Consider the following 24,356-nt stretch of genomic DNA (forward strand, 5'->3'; position numbering starts at 1 on the left):
CGTGTGTCCCAGGTCTATTAGGATTTTGTAATACAGCTCCTCAGCCAGTTCCTCAGTAGTGAGTTTACTTGGGACATCATAGATGAGGATAGATGGGTTGGTAAGTTTTGGTAGGCTTGAAGAGAACCCAGCAGGTTTGAGCCTTGTGGGTGCCGAAATATTTTCTATGTTTTTCATGGAAGTGGTTTCCAATAGTACTCCTCGGTTTCTGATGGGTCTCAGTGCTTTTCCTTTGACCATTTTGAACTCACTCCTGAGCATATTTTGTACGAGCTCCTTAACGTCACCACTGGTTTTGAGGTCAGACTCATCTGTGGTTCTGAGCAGTAGGACATGCTGACTCTGTTATTGTTCCTACTAGTAGCAGATTATAATCACTAGCAGAGTTGGTAGGGGAAAGGTCTTCTCCCAAAACATTGCCATAGGTCCCCGGTGCAGGACATTCAGCTCCTATGCTTGAACACTCTTCTTGAGCTTCTATGGGTTGGGGAGTGATCCTGCAGAATGTGTCCACCACTTTTTCCAAGAGATTTGTCTTCAGGCAGAGTTCCTCATTGACGTCTTTAAGTTTTTCATTGTCAATAAGGAATGCAGTGGTAATTGTTTCAAGTCCATCCCAGAGTTCCTGGATGTAGTTTCCTGCCGACCTGGTGAATCTGTTACTATTGTTATTCAAATAAGTAGCCAGGTTTTTGTGCAGCACAGAGACAACCTGATGCAGGGTTGCCTGTGAAGTGTCATTGGTGACAAGGGTGCTATTTGGGAGAACTAGTCTATTGGAGGCAGGGAGCTCAGTTGCAACAGATTTGCCAAGGGCTGAGGGCAGAGTTGGCTTGGCGGTAATATTAGCTGGTGCTGTTGGCAAAGATGAAACAGTAGAGAAGGCGATGTACTGCTAATCCATTGGGCTCTGCCCACATGGGTTTGAATCCCATCCTCATCGGATGTCCATACTTTTCAGTCACCGCTGAACCCCCAGAAACCAGAGGGGGGGAGCAGGGCAGGAGAGGCTGTAACATCTTGGGATACTTGTGTGGATCTGTCCAGGGAAGCAATTCCTTCAGAGATCTCATGTTGCAAGATCGAGAGGCCAAGTGGGCCAATTTGGAAGAAGGGTCTGGCTTGAAATGCCAAGCAGGTGTAAGTTGCAAAGGTTGGGAGGCAGTGATCGGTGCCTTTTGGAGCATTAGCAAGGCACTTCAAGATGGAGGCCGCTACAGGAGTGGAGATGGTGAAGTCCAATTCAGAAGAGATGCTCACATCAGGTTGAGGAGCAGAGGATCTGCTAGTTCCATAGCCAGGCAAGGGATTAGAAGAGTATGGAAGAGGCTTAACCCTTGACATCCTCTTGGTCTTCTTCCTCCTCGTAGGTTTACCTCCAGGTTTGGAAGAGAGAAGAAGCGCTGAGTCAAATGGCTCTTCAGATGAAGAATTCGTACCATCATGAGAACTCATTGTAGTATGTGGGTTGCCTGAATGGGATGAAAAATTCACAACTGATGTGTTACGTAAGCTCATACCATATGGTCAGTTTTGGGGTGAAAGTTCTACATCTAGTGGTGGGATTCAGCTGGTTCGCACCGGTTCAGCAGAACCGATACCTAATTTTTTGTTGAGTTCGGCAAACCAGTTGTTAAAATGACAATTGTGATCAGGGTTCTCTCTAAGGTGCCTGGGCAGCCACCTAGTGTGGAAATCACAAATTTACATTCCTTACTCTTTTTTAACTTTCATCTATGCAACAGCATATTCCAAGTGCCCGTAGTAATGTTCATTCCATCCATAGCTGAAAAAAATTAGATGGAACTATGCTTGTAATATTTATTTATTCATTTCATAAAACTCATTATACCTTTGATGAAATACTACATTTTTACTCCCTCACATAGTAGTAGTAGTGGCATGTGATGCAAGAAAGCAAGTGTATGAGCTTATGTAGCGTCAGCCAAAAAAAAAAAAAAAAAATCACACCATTCCCTCCAAATGCCTGTCCAGTTCCTCCTTAAATTTATTCAACCTATCAACTTCAACAACGACAGATAGAAGTTTGTTCCAGCAGTTAACCACCCGCTGGCTAAAGGCAAATTTCCGCACATCTATTCTACATCTGTCTTTTCTTAATTTCAATTTATGCCCCCTTAGGTTCGTAATCTGAACAAGTGGAAGGATCCCATCAGAATTCAGCGTGCTCAACCCATTCAAGGCCTTATATACTTCAATCAGATCACCGCACAGGTGCCTAGTCTCTAGCCACTGCAATTTGCAGAACTTAAGCCTCTCTTGGTAAGAGGATCCCTTCATCCCCTCACCAATCTTGTTGCCCTTCTCTGTACACGTTCAAGTAAATCTACATCCTTCCTAAAACGAGGCCTCCAGACCTGTATGCAGTACTCAAGGCATGGCCTGACCATTGCCTTATACAGAGGGATAATCACCTCCTTTTCCCTGCTAGCAAAATTCCTATATATCATTGACAAAACCCCATGACTTGCCCCGTCAGCCTGTCTGCATTGCTCAGAAAACTTCATATCTGACTGCACAATTACTCCCAGGTCTTTTTCATTTTCTACCACCTTACCCATATGCAGTACTTTGCATTTGTCAAGGTTAAACTTCAGTTGCCACTTCTTAGCCCATCTGCCCAAATTATCTAGATCCTGTTGCAGTAGCACACTGCCATTACTGTCATTAACAACCCTGCCAACCTTTGTATCAACTGCAAACTTCGACATTAAGCCTGATATACCTTCATCAATATCATTGATAAATATACAAAACAACAGTGGACCTAACACCGAACCCTGTCGGACTCCACTAATAACATTAGTCCAAGAAGAGCAGCATCCATTGATTACCACCCTCTGTCTTCTCCCACTTAACCATCCTTTTATCCATTGTAGCAACTTACCCTTAATACCATTCTGCTCCAATTTGTACAATAGTCTTCCATGCGCAATAGTGTCAAAAGCTTTCCTGAAACGTTTGTTACTTAAGTAAACAAACATATAAAGAGAAAAAGTGCCAAACAACCGGGGGGGGGGGGGGGTGACACACTGTCATTTGCAGCCAGAGCAAGACAAATTAGAAAAAAAGCAAAACGTGATGCCTGGATTAACTTTGCCTCAACTATTAACAAAAATACTGACACTTAGATTACCTGGAAAAAAAATACAAGCACTCAATGGGAAATTTGAGTGCTTGTATTTTTTATTTTCTGTTGCAGTCTCAAATAATACAATAGAATGGGCAGGACTTATCCTCTCCTACTGATATTGCAAATGCTTTAGCAGAATCTTTCTATAATATTTCTACCTCTTTCTGTTATGAGACTTCCTTTCAATGCATTGAAACTAATGAAGAACGTATTAAATTGAATTTTTCAACTTGTCACTCACTTCCGTATAACCAGCCCTTTACTTACCCTGAGCTGAAAGAATCCCTGAGCAAAAATCACCACAGCAGGACCAGACAGCATTCACTACAGTATGCTGAAGGGTTAGGCTACTGCCCTTTAATAATTCAGAACTTTTTAAAATTATGCACATTTCAAGTCCAATATCAAAAAATGCTGCATTCAATCAGAGGGTATCCCACAGGGTTCCATATTGAGTCCAACCCTATTTGCAGTTAGGATCAACAATGCAGGGTCGTTAAGGACACTACTGACGCTATGCTGCTGCAACAGGATCTGGAAAGGTTGAACAGATGGGCTGAGAGGTGGCAAATGAAGTTTAACATTGACAAATGTAAAGTACTACATATGGGAAACAGTAACCCCAGAGCAATGTATCAACTCTGCAGTACTACACTGACAGTGGTGGAGAATGAAAAGGACCTGGGGGTAATTGTGCAGGCAGATATGAAGTTCTCTGAGCAGTGCAGACGAGCTGCAAGAGTAGCTCATGGTGTCTTGTCAATGATATACAGGAATTTTTCTAGCAGGGATAAGGAGGTGATTATTCCCTTGTATAAGGCAATGGTTAGGCCACATCTTGAGTACTGTATACAGGTCTGGAGGCCTCATTTCAAGAAGGATGTAGAGCTGCTGGAACGGGTACAGAGAAGGGCAACAAGATTAGTAAATGGAACAAAGGGTTGCTCTTACGAAGAAAGGCTTAAATTTTGCAAATTACAGAGTCTGGAGACTAGGCACCGGCGAGGTGATCTGATAGAGGTGTATAAGGCTTTGAATGGTTTGAGCATGCTCAATGCCAATGGGATTCTTCATCTTTCTCAGAATAATCACCTCAGAGGGCATAAATTCAAATTGAGGAAGGACGGATGTCGGATAGATGTGCGGAAATTTGCCTTTGGCCAGCGGGTGGTTGGTTGGTGGAACCGACTTCCATCACTTGTTGTTGAAGTTGATAGCCTAAACAAATTTAAAGCTCAACTGGACAGGTATTTCGAACGAACGGAGGGGTGAAATGGGAGAGGGGTTTTTTTTTTTTTTTTTGGCTGATGCTGAATAAGCTTGCTTTCTTGCATCATATGCCTCTACTAATGCTAATGCTAATATACTGGAAGATCTTCCAAAAATGATTGAACTATACATGTATGCTGACGACCTCACCATATCCTGCCAATTGCCAAGTATGAATACTATCGAAAGACAGCTACAAATTGCTTTAACCAGAATTCATTCCTGGACCCTAAAAAATGGATACCATCTCGCTGAACAGAAATCCACTACCATTCATTTCTGCAAACTTTGGTCACTTCATCCTGATCCAGAGCTAAAGATAAATAATGTGCCAGTTCCTCTTGTTCACACTGTTCGATTTCTTGGCCTGATATTAGATAGGAAACTGAAATTTCAAGCACATGTGGCCTAATTTCTTAAAGCAGATGACAAATCATCTAATTTCTTAAAGCAGATGACAAATCATCTGCTTTAAGAAATTAAACATCCCCCAGTGTGGTCGTCCATGTCTTGGGGGCGCTGATCGACATACCCCTCATCCATCTTTATAGAGCTCTGCTCAGGTCTCGCTTGGACTATGATTCTCCTGTGTATGAATCTGTGAGAAAAAGTACTTTAGAGCGATTAAACACCATTCAGCACAGTGCTCTGAGAGTTACTCTAGGGGTTTTCAGAACTTCCCCAGTTCAGAGTCTTTACATTGAAGCCCATGAACCCCTTCTTACATGCAGAAAAATATTACTTCTGCTGTGTGGCTAAAAATTTGCAATTTTCCCTCTCACCCTAGTTGTAAATGTCTATACAAAACCGAATGGGAGTCATTTTACAATAGTAAACCAAATGAAAACTGACCTACTCCACTTAGATTTAAGGAACTGACTGAATCATGGAATATATAAATCAGTAATTTATTTCAGGATATGACACCACCAGATCCAAACCCTGGACAAATATCTGTGCAATATATGATGACTATTTTCAACAGTGAAGAAAGAACACCTTATCTCCTACTAATATCACACAGTTACATGCAGCTTACTCTGTTTCTCCTTCACAGGCCTGTGAAATCTATACAGATAGATCAATAACTGAGACTCAAGTAGGTGCTGCCATAATATTCCCATTATTCACCACTTCTGTTGCATTACCAGTAGAATGCAGTATCTTCACTGCTGAACTTTATGCTATTAACTTAGCTCTTGATCATGTTATTGGACATCTAATTCCATCTGCTTTAATATACACCAACTCACTCAGCTGTCTCTGCTATAAATAGTAATACCAAATCCTCTCACCCTGTAATAAAACAAATCCATTCTAAATTACTTGCATGTAATGAGTCAGACCAAACTGTGACATTCTGCTGGATCACAGTATTCTGGGATAGCAGGAAATGAAAAAGCAGATCTTGCAGCCAAACAACCAGATACTTCTATTTTACAGACTTGTGAAGTTTCATATACCGATTTCAAACCCATCATCCTTAAAGCATGTTACAATAGTTGGTCAATAATCTGGAAAGGTTATCCAGGAAACAAACTTTACCAAATAAAACCAGATTGAAAGCTGTGGCTGTCCAGTTTCCAAAAAAATCAGATGAGAAGAAGTAACTCTAGGAAGGCTAAGGATTTGGCATACTTGCCTCACACACCTTTATCTATTAACAAATGACAGTGCTCCTCAATGCACATCATGTCATATGCAATTGACTATTCATCATTTATTAGTGGACTGTCCTCAGCTTCTCAATATCCACTCAAACAGCTTTAAATCATGTGGCGATTTCAAATCCCGCACAGTCAACACTAACATTATTGCAGATTCTTGGAGATGACCCTAATCAGAAAGAACTATTTACCTTCCTAAATACCATAGGAATATACCATAAAATAAAAATGTATTGCAATAATGTTAGCATTTCCTATTAACCATTAGAAAGACACATTATGGCCCTAGCAGCATATGTGTAGTTAAATCTTAACACAACAACAAAACCTATACCACCCTGGGTTATTGCAGACATCTTCCTAAATATATCGGCCCCGGGTGCCAAACGTTTCATGGCCAAGCGATTCTGATGCGTTTTCTCTCAAGAGCATTTGAGCAAATAGATTCTATTTTTTGTTTCAACAACTGTTTTTCTTGATTTCTCTGAATTTTTCTTGATTTCTTCATTTGCACTACGAGTAGGCAAAGGCCCAGAAAGGAAAGCCACCTTTCTGTTTCTTTTTCTTTTTTTATTAGTACTAACTTGCTAACTCAGCTGCTTGGTCACCTTGTGGCACTGCTCCTGCCTCCCCATGGCCAGGCCGGAAACCTGTGTGGTAAAGCAAACCCCCAGGGCCAAAAGGAGCAAAACATGGTCTTTGAAAACTTCCTCTGATTTAGACAGCAAATCCAAATTCAATAGATTTGAACCAACCTAATGATGACAAAACCAACTGAAAGAGACTAAAGATGGATGCTTCCCTAATAGCACATCCGAGTTTCCTGATCCTGTTTTCCTTAACAAACCATGCCCTAGGCAATCCATCACCATTCCTCATACAAAAGTGTCTGGAAAATGTAGCAGGTTCCCCAAAAATGGTGCGCTGTCTCAAATCTGGCAATCTGTTGGTTGAGACTACAAGCTATAAACACTCAGAGTACCTTCTCAAACTCACAACATTCAGTGGAATTCCAGTTAAGGTGTCATCACATGCAACACTCAATACCTCCAAGGGTGTCATCTCAGAATGGGACCTAATGAATGTCTCAGGAGAGGAAATTGTCAACGAATTGCAGGATCAGAAAGTCACACAAGCGAAGAGAATTATGATGAGGAAACTTATTCCAACTCACAGTATCATACATTTAGCTCACCCTACCTGCCATCATCAGTGAAAGCCAGGTATTTGAACTGCCACATTCGCCCGTATATCCCAAACCCGCTAAGATGTTATAAATGTCAGAAATTTGAACACTCCCAAACAGTCTGTCTAGGTGATACAGTATGCCCTAACTGTGGATCGAAGGAACAGGCCCAAGCCGACTGTAAATCGCATTGTATAGCGATTTACAGTCGCTATATTTTATTGTATAGGCAATCACCAAGCCTCTCTAAAAATGTGATCAGTGGAAATATGAGAAAAAAATCCAAAAATACAAGATAGACAAGAAAAGAAAGTTTCATTTTCTGAAGCAAGAAAACAATTACATCAATAGATGCCGATGCCAAGATGTACATATGCCACTGCTTCTCAAAAATTTCATTCAATATCAGTTCAAACTGATACAACAATCCCGCCAAGCATCTCTATTTCTGAATGGGCTTGATCTTTACTCTCCTCTGTACCTCATTCCTCAAAGCAACAGACTTCAAAAACGATACCACTTGTTACTCATGCAACTCCTGTAAGATCTAGTCAAACAGAAACCTCTGATCCCAGGAACAAACAGCATGCTGAATCTTTCCTTATGGACACAAATATGACTTGCTTTCAAGAAGAAATGGAAGCAACTCTGGATATCCATCCAGAAGATGATATAGATGCCAGACTAATATTGTCAAAGAGAGACAAAATGAAAATTGACAGACTGAAACAGACTTCGAAAAAGAAGACAGACAGACAGACACAGATTCTTCATTTAAATCCAAACAATGAAAAACATCATCCAATGGAAATGCAGAGGCTTTCGCAGCAATATCAATGACACCCACAAGATAATATGCATCGTAAACCAATTGGAATATGTTTAAAAGAGACATATTTAACACCTCAGTTGTCTGCCTTGCTAAAAAATTATATTCTCTTTCAGCAAGGCAGACCAGCTACTACTAATGCTCACGGAGGGGTAACCATACTTATAGACGCAGGAGTACCCTGTAAATGCATTCGGTTGCAAACTGCTATTGAAGTTGTTGCCACGCAAATAGCGATTGGTGTTACTGTAACACGTGCTTCAATCTACCTGCCGCCTAGTCACTCTTGTACCCTACATGAACTTGAAGATCTCATTCAGCAGTTGTCAACCCCTTTCTGTTTATTGGGTGACTTCAATAGACACCATCCATTGTGGGGTTCTCCCAATTCAGACGGATGAGGACAAATCATTGAAATGCTTATTGACAGACAAAATCTAACCATATTAAATACTGGCTCATCAACTTACCTCCACCTCCCAACAGGAACAGTCGCTTCAGTAGACCTCTCTATCTGCTCTCCAATCCTTTTCCCTAGTATCGGGTGGACAGCTCTGGATGATCTACTCAACAGTGACCACTACCCTATAATGTGTAAAATTGAAACATTACACTGCATACCATCAGAAACCCACACAAAATGGAAATTGTGCAAGGGAGATTCGGCAAAGTACAGCTGTCACCTATCCTTCGACAGTCAGATTATCAAATTTCATCCAATTGACACAGTTGCTAATCATAATACAAAACAGATTCTAGCAGCTGCATCTACTGGCATCCCACAGTCAAGCATCCATAGAACCACACATTATTGGTGGAATGAGAACTGTAAGAATGTAAAAAAAGAGAAAACCGTGCATGGAATTTATTCTGCAAACATCCTGCCACTGGCAATCATATAAATTACAAGAAAATTAGAGCTAAAGCCCGTCATATTAGGAAGAAAGCAAAAAGAGACTCTTGGGTTTGATTCGCAACTGCATTTAATAAAAATACTAATGTAAGAATTATCTGGAGAAAAATAAGGCAATTAAATGGAAAATTTCCCCCTTAGTCGTCTCCACTTTTCACCTGGAATGGGCAGGAGCTATCTACTCCTGCAGAGATTGCATGCACCGTCGACTAACATGGTATCTTGATTCCCAGAATATTATCTCTGACAATCAATTTGGTTTCAGAAAACACCAATCATCCCTGGATTTCATTATCAAAGCAGAAACAAACCTCAGGAATGTATTTATCCTAAATATACATCTAGTAATGGTATGTCGAGACATACCATTACTAGATGTATATTTAGAATAAATGCATTCCCAAGAAGGCCTTTGACACCATTTGGCGGTTTGGTATACTGAGAGATCTTTATTCCCTGGAATTGAGAGAACACTTACCGTATTTCATACAGAATTTCCTACAACACAGGACCTTTTAAGTTTGCTATCAGCAAGTCCTTTCGCAAACATACATACATCCCTCAGGGCTCTGTACTCAGTGCAACCTTATTTGCAATAAGAATAAATCAGATGAACAAAAATATTCCCAGCACTATAAATTAATACCTTTATGCTGATGATCTGACTGTCTCTTGCAGCTCGCAAAACATGAACTTTATTGAAAGGCAAGTGCAAACCTCAATTAATAATATTGAGCTATGGATGACACAGAATGGTTACCAACTATCCTATCAGAAATCAAGAATCATTCACTTTTGTAATAAATGAAAGATGCATCCTGATCCAGAGGTACACCTAACAAATCATCCCATCACAGTGGTGAATAGCATTCATCTCCTTGGTCTGATTTTCTATAACAAACTAAACTTCTCAGAATATATCACATATCTATGGACTGCTTGCCAGAAAAAAATGAACTTACTATGAGTTATCTCTTCTACATCATGGGGTGCAGATCATTACGCCTTACTTCACTTGTACAGAGCCCTGATCAGATTTCACCACGATTATGGTGCCCCGATATATGATTGTGCTAGGGAAAGCATGCTAGCACGCCTTGCCCTTATTCAACATTCTTCCCTCAGGATTGCTGTAGGCACTTATAGAACATTGCCAGTACAAGGTCTTTATATCAAAGCCCATGAACCTCCACTCAGCATCAGGAGAAAGATGTTACTTCTGAACTATGCAGCCAAAATTCAAAGTCTACCTTCTCACCCCATTAGGCCAATACTTAATGATCCACAGTTCACAATGTACTACAGAAATAAACCTAGAGCAGTTCAACCTACTGGCATCAGATTGCAGGCAATTATCACAAACCTGGAATATACATCTCCACAAAATCCTCCAATATCCAAACAGTTCAGATCCTCCATGATCTTATATTTAACCATTCTGTGACAGCTATTTCCTAAACTGGGGAAAACATTCGCTTGCAAATACCAATATACAGCAACTCCATACTGCTCACACACAAAATTATCCATGTTTTGCAAACGTATACACTGATGGATCAAAGTCTGGGAGTGGAGTCGGTGCTTCATCTGTCTTTCCCTATAAAACCATCTCTGTTTCACTTCCCACCAAATACAGCAGTTATACAGCTGAATTATGTGCCATCGAGCTTGCCTTAGAAAACATTCTCTTTCTGTCCATCCAAAAAAGTGTAATATATACTGACTCACAGAGTTCACTGTTAGCCTTGAAAAATTGCTCCTCAGCAACACATCCCTTAATAAAATCTATAAAACTCAGCTGATTCATATCCATGATCACCAGGAAGTAGTCATCTTTTGCTGGATCCCAGGCCACACTGGGATATCAGGGAATGAAAAAGCAGCCAAACATTTAACCAACATAGCATCGCCAGATTACTATGTTCCATATATGGAGGCACCTCCATAGCCAAGTGGGCAGGAGCAGCAGTGCGTAGCACACGCTTCTTGATTAGGTGCCTCCGTAGCCAGGTGGGAAGGTGCAGCAGTGTGTAGCACACGCTTCTTGATTAGACCGGGGTTCGAGCCTGTCACCACCAAATACGGAGAATGCGGAAAGGTCAGGGAATGACCATCGCATATCCCAGAGCAATATGGCCTTAGTTGCTAATGCTCCTAAAAACCAAATAACAAACAAACAAACAAACAAACAAGCTTCTTGATTAGACCAGGGTTCGAGCCTGTGACCACCAAATACGGAGGATGTGGAAAGGTCAGGGATTGACCACCGCATATAACTGGAGCAATATGGCCTTAGTTGCTAATGCTCCTGAAAATTAAATAACAACAATAACATACATATATGGACTACAGATCCCTTATAAGAAATACATGTAAGGAACAGTGGACACTTCTATGGCAAGCTCAACTGAATAACAAGCTCCTTGAAATAAAACCTGAACCACAGTTATGAGTCTCTAGTTTTTGTGTAAACAAAAGGAATAAGTCATCCTGGCCAGAGCATGAATCGGGCACAGTCAGCTCACCCACATTTTTATTCTTAGAGGAAATGATCCTCCACAGTGTACACACTGCAACTCTCTTCTCACAATAAAGCACATTTTTGTTGAAAGTACCTTATACACTCAAGCTCGGAAAGTCTCAATCAATATTCTTCAAAATCTTCAAGAACCTTTGACACCCGTCATCTCATAGGTAATGATGCAAATCTCCCAGAATTTTTCAGATTTTTAAAACGGATACATCTGTATTATTGTTTCCAACTGTTCTTACAGACACCGTGTGACTTTCATCTCGTTTATAGGTAAAATATGGCCTAGGCAGCCTTGCGCCAGAAATAACCATACCAATATCAATCCAATATATCCAAAATTTCTTACAACACAGGATGTTTCAAGTTAGGCTACAAACTACCCTTTCAAAGGTCTTCACCAAGAAGCACTACCCTTTTTTTGCTATTAATATAAATACCATAACGCAGCATATTCCAAGGACTGTTAATGCAGCTTTATATGTTGACGATTTCAGTGTTTCCTACCACTCTCAGAATATGTGAAGTATAGAACAGCAGTTACAAGAAACAATAAGCAAATGGGCTGAAACAAATGGCTTCCGGATTTCCACACAAAAAACTGCATGTATACATTTCTTTAGAAAACGAACCCTACACTCTGACCCTGAACTGAAACTTGATGGACATATGATCCCATTTTTTTTCCATTTATTTGTACACACAATTCTTTACATTTTATATACAAGAACTTACAGAGAATATATATATACAATTTTATATACATTAGCATTATCATTCTCATTATACCTATATATATACTATATTATATATGAACACGTGTGTGTGTGTGTGTTTTACCTGTATCAAGGGTGGCTCCTGGGCCTTAGCCCATCTCCACCTTGCACGTCTGTGGTGGTGCAGAAACTCAGCAAGCTTTTTATCGCTTGTGTATGTCCACCTTGCCACCAGGGAGCAGCCAACACCCAGGCAGCCGCTGCCTGCCCCCAGGCACAAGCAGCCAAGCCTGGGTCTACTATTACCTTTAGTGCCATGGGCACAAATCCCACACCCACCGGAGATAGTGCAATACCGGTGGGTGCCAGCAATCCCGTCCCCAGGTTGCCCAAACCTGGAAACCAGCAAAAAAAAAAAAAAAACGAAGTAAATATTTACATATGTACAAAAGATAATAAAATTTTGACTCTAAATCCTGGTAATACAATTCAATTTACATATCTGACAAGTCATCCTATTTATATTTAATGGGATACCAACATTTATATTAACTGCTCAGCTGTCAGATTTATACTCGATTTTGGATTTGAGTTCTTAGTTGAAGTCTTTTCTTAAAGACCGATTCTGCAAAGGTCTGGAAAGTCTCAAAGTTTGTTTTGTTCTCAACTAGTATTTTCACGTTGTCCTCAGCTAGACCTGGAACCTGATTAAATAGCAATACTCGATGGTCTGTATATTGCGGACAAAACAGTAAAACATGGATCCAGTCCTCCATTTGACCACAGGTGCAAAAAGGATCCGGCTCCAAACATCTGTTGAAAAGTTTGGCCCTCAGAGATCCATGGCCTGTTAATAAATACGTCGTAAACATGCTTGGGGCAAACCACGAAACAGAAGGTTGAGTAGAAGCAAACTCAACATTTTCAATATACTTCTTTGTGACTTCACCGTGCACAGACTCATTCCATCTACTTTGCCAAATACTAATCATTTCACTCCATAATCTTTTCCGTTCTGTCTTTAAGTTACTAACTGGGTCGGTTGTAATTCCCATAATATGATCCCAGTGGTACCAAGCATAAGATTCTTAGGACTTCTCTTGGATAAGACACTAACATTCCTTGAACACATTAAACAACTCAGATGTTCGTGCCTCAAAAAATTAAACATATTTAAAGTTCTTTCCACAACAAATTGGGGAGCAGATCGATATACAGTTCTTAAACTTTATTGAACAATAATTCCTTCCAGGCTAGACTATTGAGCAACTGTTTATGACCCATTGAAACCAAGGGCACTGAGATGGTTAGACCCTGTTCACCACAGTGTTCTCTGTATAGAACTTGGAGCATTTCGAACTTCACCTAAACAGAGCCTTTATGCAGAAGTCCACAAACCTTCATTACAGCTTAGATGATGGAACTTGTCATTAAAATCCATCACCGATCATCCAAATAGAGAGTTTCTGTTTTCATCTTACTGAGAATACTTATACCAAGCCCACATGCCAACATCCATCTAAAAGATTTGCTGTTAAGCCGAGAGCTTAATTATAACAGCATAGCTACTATGAATGTACAGATCATTCCACCCTGGATTATCGTTCAACCTGTATATGACCTGTCATATATGGGTTTCAATCCTGGGGGAAAACAACTCTCCGGAAGCAAACTACCAGCATACATACAAAGAACTATATGAACATCACACTTTCATATATACAGATGGGTCAAAAACAGACTTGTGTAGGAGCTGCAATTCATTTTGAAGATTATACTCTCATCCAACAACTCTCAAAAGAATCTACTATTTTTACTGCTGAATTACAAGACATTTTGATGGCCGTAAATAGGTAGCAAAGCATAATTTTTACTCACTTGCTTAGCTCTGTTATTGCCTTGCAGAATGGTAATACCAAAACACACCCATTTCTACACCAGACCAGATCCAATATTCAGTATCAAAACTGTTACAAAGAAATCACATGATCAGATTCTGCTGATCTTGTGATTCTGCAGGCCAAACAGGAACAAAAGAGCAGACAAAGTGGCAAGAGAAGCTGCCACCTCTGACTATGTCTCTCGCTCAATACCATATACCAATTACAAGGCCTTAACCCACCAAAGCAGTTCAAAACAATGGCAACAACACTGGTAAGATCAAACTAACAACAAACTTTGTGTAATTAAACAAACACTTCAACCATGGGTTATCTGCTGATCCAACAGACACAAAGAACTGATCCTTGCTCGACTGCAATTCAGGAATGCACATATGACTTATTCTTACCTACTCAGAGGTGAAGACCCTCCTCAATGCCAAAACTGTCAAGTTCCACTCACTGTACATCACTTCATGGATAGCTGTCCAAAATTTAATAGAGAACATCTAAGAGCTTTTCAAACAATAATGAATGCACAAAACAACCTAATGCTTAAAACAATTTTAAATGACCAGCAAAACATTAACAATGTTTTCTTTTCCCTTAAGTTAATTGGATACTTCCAAAGCATATAAAAATTAATAATATATCATTTATGGAAAAGCTACATGATTATAAAGCAAAATCTTGGCTTCCTTCTATACCACATCAAAAAGAGGAAAAAATGTTGAAATGCAAAACTCTCCAAACCTAGAATAGGCAAATTATAGCCTAAGCTGCTCTTGCACCAATAGCTCTCAAACAACAACAAAAGCTACTCCTCTTCTTATCTTCTACAGTACTGTGATTTCTAGAAAAGATCATATGTATATCTATTAGGTCACATTAAAATATCACATTTCTCTATTATCCTGACATCTAACTCTCTTGGCATAAACACATCAGATATTGCTTCCTCTGCATCCAAAAAAACTTGGTTTTCCCTCTTTTGTTCTCGGTGTTACTTTTCTTACAATCAGCTGCTTATGAGATTTGTCTCAAATCTGCCCTACCATGGAATATTGTTCCCACATCTGGTCAGTGTCTGCATAACCTCTCTCTCAGGTTTCTAGAGTCCATTTTTAACTGGGCAGTTAGATTAATTAATGACCCAATTCTTACAAAGTTTCTCCACACCCTGTCTCATAGATATTCTATTTCTGCTACATCAATTGATATTTTCATTAGGTTATGCTAAATATACAGCTATTTATGCTAAATCTACTGATATTTTCATTACTGTTAAAATTATGTTTGTTTTGTAACGAAACAGACATAATTTTAACATTCCTAATAAGATCAATTTCATTATTAATGCTATTCAAATATTCAGATTCATGATATTTTTTGTAATAAATTTGTTGTAGGTGCTCCAGGTTTACCTGGACGAGATGGCTTACCAGGAATGCCAGGTAAAAAGGGTGAACCGGGTTATTCAGGGTTTTCAGGTCGTGGTGAGCCAGGACTGAAAGGCTATCCTGGACTGCCAGGTGAACAAGGTTATCCTGGTTCTCCAGGACTACCTGCAGCTCGTGGAGAGGATGGCTTATTTGGCTTTCCAGGAGAAAAGGTATGCTGATTGTTGAATACATCAATCATTGTAAGATATTTTTTGAACAAGATTTATTTTAATAAGTTAAATTTGTGGCATTAATTATAAATACAATTAGGTTCAACTACCGTATCGATTTTTTTATTTTCAATTTAAAAATTAACATGTGAAATAAATTGTCCTTCTGGAAATGTATTGGCTGCACCTGTCTCTTTTAATTTGCATATTTTTTATACAAAGGGTACTAGTAAAGTTTTGCAATATGATGCAACAATGAATCACAGGAAGCTGCTTGTTGCTGCATGTTGAGACATGTTCATACGTGCATAGTAGCCGCCGCGCCAAGTCGATGGGCTCAGTTATTCATTAGTAGTGAGAGTGTAAAGTGCTTGCGATGGCATTGTGGTCACGAAATGAGATAAGGACAGTTTTGCGGTATAATTTCGTGCGTGGTTTAACCATAGACCAGTGCTTAGAAGAAATGACTCTTGCACTAGATAATGATTGTCTACATCGTACAATGATATTCAGGTGGTATAGAGAATTCCAAAGGGGAAATTTCACTCTGGAGGATTCTGAGAGGCCGGGAAGGCCACGAGCGTCAGTTACGGAGGAAAACGTTACTGCTGTGAGGAAAATGCTTGACGAAAACAGGCGAGTGACCTACCAACAGATAGAGGATACTTTGGGCCTAAATGCACCAGCAATTCGTTCGATTCTGCAAGATCATTTGCACGTGAAGAAACTTTGTTCTCTCTGGGTGCCGCATCAACTGACTGAAGAGCAGATGACACGACGTGTGACTTGGTGCCGGGAGATGTTAAAAAAGTTTGATAAGGGACAATCTCGGTATGTGAACAACATCGTGACAGGTGACGAGACTTGGCTGTACTATTACGATCTGCCGACCAAGGCTCAAAACAAAGTTTGGGTCTTTGATGATGACGACACACCCGTAATTGTCAGAAAATCCCGATCTGTAAAGAAGAAAATGATAGCTGTATTTTTCAAATCGAGTGGAATTGTGGAACGTGTCGTTTTGGACACACAGAAGACAGTCACAGCTAAGTGGTATACTGAACAATGCCTGCCTAAAGTCATTGGATCTATGAAGAACCTGCGGCCAAAGTCAAGAATGGACACCTGGTACCTCCATCACGATAATGCTGCAGCTCACCGCGCCAAAGCCTGCACCGAATATTTGACCACGACAGGACTGAAACTTCTCGAGCACCCTCCCTACAGTCCAGACCTTGCTCCCTGCGACTTTGCACTGTTCCCGCATGTGAAAATGAAGCTAAAAGGGAGGCGGTTTTCCAGTGATGAGGACGGGCTTGGGACAACGAGTGTGCTTTACTCCCTAGTGAAACTTGGCAGAACTGGTTTAAAGATTGGTTTCGGAGGATGGAGAGGTGTATTGAATGTAGAGGAAATAATTTTGAAAAAATTAAATAAACAAAGCTGTATTGCAAAACTTTCCTAGTACCCTTTGTATTTCCCCTTCACTCACACTGGAATCTGTTTAAGAGGATTATTGTTGAGATGAAACCTATGAGAGTGATTATCCCAAAAATTATCCTATAAGGTGAATTTATTTAAAATTTGTTTTAGATGTTTTGTTTTTCTTGGTGGTAGTCATACAAAATATGCCATGTATATGTGGGGGGGGGAGTCATTTTTGACCCTATTCCTGGAAATTTTACAAATTTTTACTAGCAAAATTGGGTAAAACCTCATCCGGATGAGTTACCAGTTATGTATAATTTGTTTGACCTAACTCAGTTAATGAGTTCTAGAGGAAATACTGAACTGTATATTATAAAATATAGGGTGTCTGAAAAGTCTGGAACCAATGGGATTTATGCTTACTCTCATTTACAGTAGGTGTTCCCTGTGTCTGACTCTCCATGCATTGGAGAGTCAAAGTCACATATTAGGATCGACATCAGCACAAGCCTTTGTCATCTCCCTAAGATGACAAAGATCTCGGATTTTTACAGCATACACCTGTGTCTTGAGGAATTCCCAAAATGCAAAGTCCAGCAGATTAAGATCAGGTGACTGTGGTGCCCACTTCACCCTTTCATTCAGTGTTAATACCATTTTTCACCTGAAAAAAAAAAAAAACATTTTTACCATTGCTTCCAGACTTTTTGGACACCCTATAATATACAGTATTATATTTTATCTTTCAAAAGTACATATTCAAAAATTTAACACTAGTTAATTCTTTTAAAATGTGTGAAGTTCAAATAAAAAAAATTAGTATAATACTGTAATGTTTCAGCTGTTAATGCCCCAGTCTTTGAGAAATGGGAATAAAGGTCACAGTTATGTGTCTGTTTGTTCTTTGGTTTTTAGAAGCATTAGCAACTAAGGCCATATTGCTCTGGGAATATGCAGTGGTCATTCCCTGACCTTTCCGCATCCTCCGTATTTGGTGGTCATGGGCTCGAACCACCAGTCTAATCAAGAAACTTCTCATTATCTTTGATAATAAGAAGATGGGCATTCTCTTTTCTCTCTCATTTGTCAAAGAATATGGCATAACATCTAAAATGTTATAGTATTATACTAATATTTTTGTATTGAATCTTACTTTTAACAGATTCAGCCCAGCATTAAGATTTTTATATTTTACTTTTGAAATTAAATTGTTATGGTGTGTTTTTTTTTTTTTTTTTTTTTTTTTTTATCCAAAACATCCTTGGGGTCACCTCAACTGAGTAAATCTGAGATTGGCCACAAAAAATGCGACATGGAAGTGACGTCATCATCTGCAGCATCTGCCAGAGGCAAATTTTCGTAACTTGTATTGTTGCAATCATACTTCATACAGCTGCCATTTGATTGAAGCCATTCAGATGGTTACAGTCAAATGTGTAATTACGCTATTGGCTTGGATTTCTCTGACCTCCTCCAAGCCAAGGATGTTTTACGTAAAACCATCTACTGTGCATGCTTGGCACACGTCATTTTTTTTTTGCTTATTTTACACTGTAAATTGTAGTAAAGAATAATTTTTTTAAGTGCCTTAATAATTTACCTAAGCTCGTTTTTTTATTTATCTAAATATTTAAATAATTACAGCTAGATATTTTGGATCTAACAAGTAACAGTTCTCTGAGCAGTGTAAAAAAAAAAAGGTGGCAAATAGGGCCCATGGTGTTCCATCAATGATTTATCAAACATTTGCTCATGTAGATCAGGATTTCATAATCCCATTATGTAAGACCACATTTCAAATGCTGTGTCAAGTTTTTATTATTTGGTTTCTAGGAGCATTAGCAACTAATGCCATATTTCTCCGGGGATATGCCGTGGTCATTCCCTGACTTTTCCGCATCCTCCATGGCGCCTCTGTAACCAGGTGGGAAGGAGCAGCAGTGCATAGCACACGCTTCTTGATTAGACCGGGGTTCCAGCCCGAGACAACCAAATACGGAGGTTGCGGAAAGGTCAGGGAATGACCACCACATATTCCCGGAGCAATATGGCCATAGTTGCTAATGCTCCTAAAAACCAAATAACAAACAACAAACAGCATCTTCCGTATTTGGTGGTCACGGGCTCGAACCCTGAATCTAATCAAGAAGCACGTGCTACGCACTGCTGCTCCTGCCCATCTGGCTACGGAGGCGCCTGTCAAATTATGGAGACTACACTTAGAAAAGAACATTCAGCTTCTTGAAGTAGTCCAAAAATGGAACCCTACTTAGTGAGATCTGCAAAAGGAAACTAAATGAGGAAACACTTTGAATATGCAAGCTAAAGATCTTGGCAACTAGGTACTTTAGAAGGAGGTTGAGCCTGATTGAGCTCTGTAAGGATCCGAGAAGAAATATTAAAATTAATAAAGGTGATGAAATTTTCACTATTATAAATTATTGTAAAATTTGGAGCCATAATTAAAATTATGGGAAAAAAGATTTAGACTAAGTAAAGTGAGACATAGCAGCCATAGTTTCTTTTAGCAGTGAGTTGTTAATTACCAGAATAAGTTATTTCTCTGATTAGTAAGGCTGACAGCTTACGGGAATTCATAGGTGAACTGGGTGATTATCTATGCATAGAGGAATTATTATTATTATTATTATTCCCTCTTCACATTTTATTATAAATAGAATTATGGTTTTTATTATTTATCATTTTTTTTGATGCCGCAGGAAAATCATTTTGCTTGCTTGCACTATATTGTTTATACCAATATACATACAAAAATTACTTTGTAATGTTGGCTGGAATATCATAGGTTATAAATAAGGCTTCTGAGGGCATTTTATTTGCCTAACTAATGCTGTAAATATCATATTTCTGGTGGGAACTGCTAGACATAAAAATTTTGGACATTTTTTGTTTAATTACCTAACATTGTAAATTATAGTCAAGGAATAGTTTTTAAGTCCTAATCACATAGGATAGCTCATTTTTGTTTTTAGCTAAATATTTAAATAGTTATAACTTGTTATATGTACTGCTGTAGATCACAAATCCTAGTTAGATTTATATATATGGTTAGTATTAAAATATCTGAGAAGTAAAAAGATGGGAAGCAGAAGTCATTAGATGAAGGCCTGTTGGCTTATCATGATGGCATTGTTTTAGCCAGCCTTAGCCCTCCTTTTTAAATGTTGGTGATGGACTTATGTACAGTCTGTCCCTGACATACGTAAGAGATAAGTTCCAGGGATTCTTACGTAAGTCGATTTTTACGTAACTCATGAATGACTTACGAAAAAATTATGAACTGAGGAAAAAATTACAAAAACCTACATAATATCCTCAGAAGAATGAAGAGAAATAGTTATATGCATAAAAATTAGAAACTTTATCTGGGTACAGCGGTGAATTAACCAGAGTGGGACATAAGAAAAGAAAACATAAAATGAATTAAAAAAGCATGTTTTTGTACTGTAAAAACTGATATGTATTTCATTTTTTTTTTTTTTTTTTTTTTTATGTAAACCCCAAACACGAGAGGCATTAGAACCTCTACTATTTAGTACCGTGCTTGGGTTGGAGGTTGAGAAGACGAAAGAAGATAATTGTTGACATTGGACGTGAACTTCCGTAGGCTGTAATTTTCAGGAAATACGTATGAAGGAAGGTTGTTCCTGAAATTGGCAGTTGAATGGATTAACGAGGAAGATGAAAAATTGGTTCTGTGAGTTTGAAGTTGGACATTAAATGGATGTTGGCTGGTGGTGGCATGTGTTCGGACTGTTTTGAAAGAGAGAGCGGGAATTATAGAAGCCAATTCAGAAAAACAGTGCCCATGGAAGTATCTGTAGAAGAGGCATGCCACAGAAACAGTATGTCTATGAGACAGTGAGTGGAGAGACTCTGTTAGAGATGAATCATTAATTAACCTAACTCCCCTCTTCTGAATGGAATCAAGAAGCCTGAGAGAGGTTTTGGGGCCACCACCACCGATTTGGGAACAATATTCCATGGCAGGGCGGATTTACAATTTATACAGAGTGAGCAGCTGTTTGGAAGAAAAGTAATGCCGAGAGTGAAAGAGAAAACCAAGTTTTTTAGATGCAGAGGAAGCAATATTTGTAATGTGCTTGTGCCAAGAGAGATTAGAAGTCAGGGTAATCCCCAAAAGAGATATATCATTTTGCCTAGAAATCAGTGTCACTAAAGATAAGCATAGGAGCAGAAGAATCCTTTTTGCGAGATATAAGACAAGACTGAATTTTAGAAGGGTTGTAATCAACTAAGTTGTCTTTGCTCCACTGGAGAATTACCTGATGATCGGTATTTAAGGAATTGATAGCAGATTTTTTTTCGAGAAGTTGAAGCTGATTGAACAGGTCAAGGTTTCTCAAAATGGAAAGTGGAATGCAATGTGCTATCATCGGCAAAACTATGGATAGGACTTCCAGTTAGTAGAAGAAGGTCATTAATGTACAAGAGGAAAAGAGTGGGGGGGAGAACTGAACCTTGCGGGACACCGGCATTAGTGGAGAAGTTAGAAGACAGAGAGCCATCTACTATCACCCTCAGTGAGAGATCACAGAGAAAACTGGATAACCAATTACTAAAAACAGTTGGCAAACCATAAGATGGAAGCTTCTTTAGAACACCTTTATGCCAAACACAATTGAAAGCCTTTGAGATGTCAAGAACAACTAATTGTGTTTCACCGAATCTTTCCATTGAATTAGAACATAAATGGGTAGCATAAGCCAGAAAATCACCAGTGGATCGCCACCGATGATACTGGCGATCGTTGATCAGATGGAAGGTTTCTAGGTAGTTTTAAGAGTTGGCGGTTAATTGATTTCTCCATTACTTTAGAAAGAGTAGAAGTAATTGCAATGAGACGATAATTGGATGGGAGGGATTTGTCACCCTTTTTAGGAACTGGCTGGATATGAGCAAATTTCCAAGCAGAAGGAAAAACAACTTTGGAATAAAAAAGTGAAAAAAGGCGGCAAAGAATAGGAGTAAGTTTAGGAGCACAGGTTTTGAGAACAAGTGGAGAAATACCATCGGGACCTGGAGGAGCTTTCTTAGCATCAAGATTCGTCAAAATCCTTCTGACATCCTTTTGACGGAAGACCACAGGAGGCATTGAATGGAGTATGTTGGGAATGGTGGGAGGTGTTTTACCAAGATCATTAATATATGAGTTGGAAGAAAAATGGGATGCTAGCAAGTCAGCTTTACCCTTGGCTGAAGTGGCAACAGAACCATCTGATTTGGACAGAGGTGGGAGCAGAGATGGGAAAAGTTGCGGCCAATAGCTTTGGCAAGGGACCAGAATGCTCGACTACCATTATGGCAAGAAGCAAATTTTCTACCCTTAGCCTGTTCAAACTCTAGTTTGGACTGATTAATAACTGCTTTACAATTGTTGTGAGATTTGGTGTAGGCAGAAAATGAAAGTGAAGAATTAGAAACAAGCCAATTACGATATGCAACATTCTTCTCTTGAACAGCCTTAGCACATTTATTGGAAAACCAAGGTTTAGATGAAGGACGAGATTTTAAAGTGGAGTGTGGGATAAAGGATTCCATTCCTGCAAGAATAATTTCACTGACACGATCTGAGCAAACGTTGACAGCAGAAGTTTTGAAACAGTAATCCGTCCAAGGAAAAGAAGAAAAGAAATCTTGCAGTTCATCCCATTTTGCATTCTTGTAATGCCAAAAAACAAGAGGTTGGGAATAGCCATGAGATAAAGGCTCCATTGGAGAAGAGACAATCACCAAGTTGTGATCTGAAGTGGCTAAAGGACCTCTCACTTCGACCATGTACTTAGAAGGGTTTTTTTTGAGAAAAACATCAGATGTGTTGGCTGTATGATTAGGATTGTCCAGTATTCTTGTAGGTAAATGAACAATCTTTGCAAGGTCATTAGTAATTGCAAAAGCCTTAGCATCTCTATCGGTGTGACTAGAAAACCGAAGCCAGCTGGAGTTGTGGACATTAAAATCACCAAGGAAAATTACCTCACTGTTAGGAAAGTTGGACTGGAGAAAGTCAAGTTGCAAAGAGAGAACAAGTCAAAAAGCTCCAAGTGGTTAGTGGAGTTGGGAGAACGGTAGAGACAACAGATGAATTTTACACGATGAGGTAGAGAGATTTTAAGCCAGAGAAGATCAAAGAGAGTAGATTCCAAATTGCCAAGTCTCTGATAGGGAATATCAGAACGGACATGTGCACAAGTACCACCTTTGAGGCGAAAGGAATCATACAGCGAATAATTTGGGCATCTGAGATGACCAGTAGTTGAATCAACCGATAACTGAAATTCTGACAGAAAAAGTACATGGGGTTTGGCAGACTGCAAGTGGAAATGGACATCGTTAAGATTAGAATTGAAACCACGTATATTTGTGAAATGAATTAGGAAGTGCTTGGGAGGTTTAGATCTTTTCACAGATGAGCTTGCTCTATTAGTTTGACAGTTCATGGTGTATTCAATAGTAAGAAAAAGTGGATTGGACATGCTGTACGAAGTAATGAAATTTTTGGATATGGTATACACATGGTAAGAATATACCCAGATCCTTGACAATGCTCCCCGCATACATGGCCTCGACAATGCTCCCCGCATACACACTACTCGGACTCCCTCCAGTCACTATCTGGCAGAGTAGAGGTAGCAAGATTATACACTAGCTGATCCGGAAGCCTCCTAGAGAGTTACCAATAGGTTCGGTCCGGTGTACTAACTAGTGGCCGGCCTGCGAACACCGTTTTAGAGCTGTACCCTCGAAATGTAAGGAATATTGGATCTTGTCACGATGTTCATCATCAATCATATTGCATGATGGAAGAGATGGAAGAGATAGGGAAGGGTTGATCGGAACTTAGCTCTATAGACTAAACATGGGTTCCACCACTTCAAGCCTCCATTAAGTAAAATGGTGGTAATTCACTGGTTGATTAGAGTCATCTACCACCTAGTATTGTCTGGTAACACAGAGGGGTGGCATTCCTCTATGTTGTGTGGGTGCCACACCTCAACCTCTGCTTACGTTGATTCACACCAGGGTGGTCACCCACCAAATACTTGTGCATGGAGGTTATACCCAGGATTACTAACAGTACAACCATCATGAAGGTGCAAGCAGAGGATTTGGCTGTCACAGACCCTCCG

General features: G+C 39.5%; 1 protein-coding gene across 1 annotated transcript in view; it reads left to right on the plus strand.

Moving 5' to 3' along the window:
• Window positions 1–24,356, plus strand: part of LOC150091155 (uncharacterized) — a 1,391,089-nt gene that overhangs the window by 785,112 nt on the left and 581,621 nt on the right. The window contains exon 23 of the mRNA XM_090374518.1: window positions 15,554–15,756. Coding sequence (XP_090230644.1) covers window positions 15,554–15,756 — 203 coding nt within the window. The remainder of the gene's footprint in view (window positions 1–15,553; window positions 15,757–24,356) is intronic.

The sequence above is a fragment of the Mastigoproctus giganteus genome, chromosome 1 (assembly GCF_048544385.1).
Source record: "Mastigoproctus giganteus isolate SK-2022 chromosome 1, ASM4854438v1, whole genome shotgun sequence".
Classification (NCBI taxonomy): Eukaryota; Metazoa; Arthropoda; class Arachnida; order Uropygi; family Thelyphonidae; genus Mastigoproctus; species Mastigoproctus giganteus.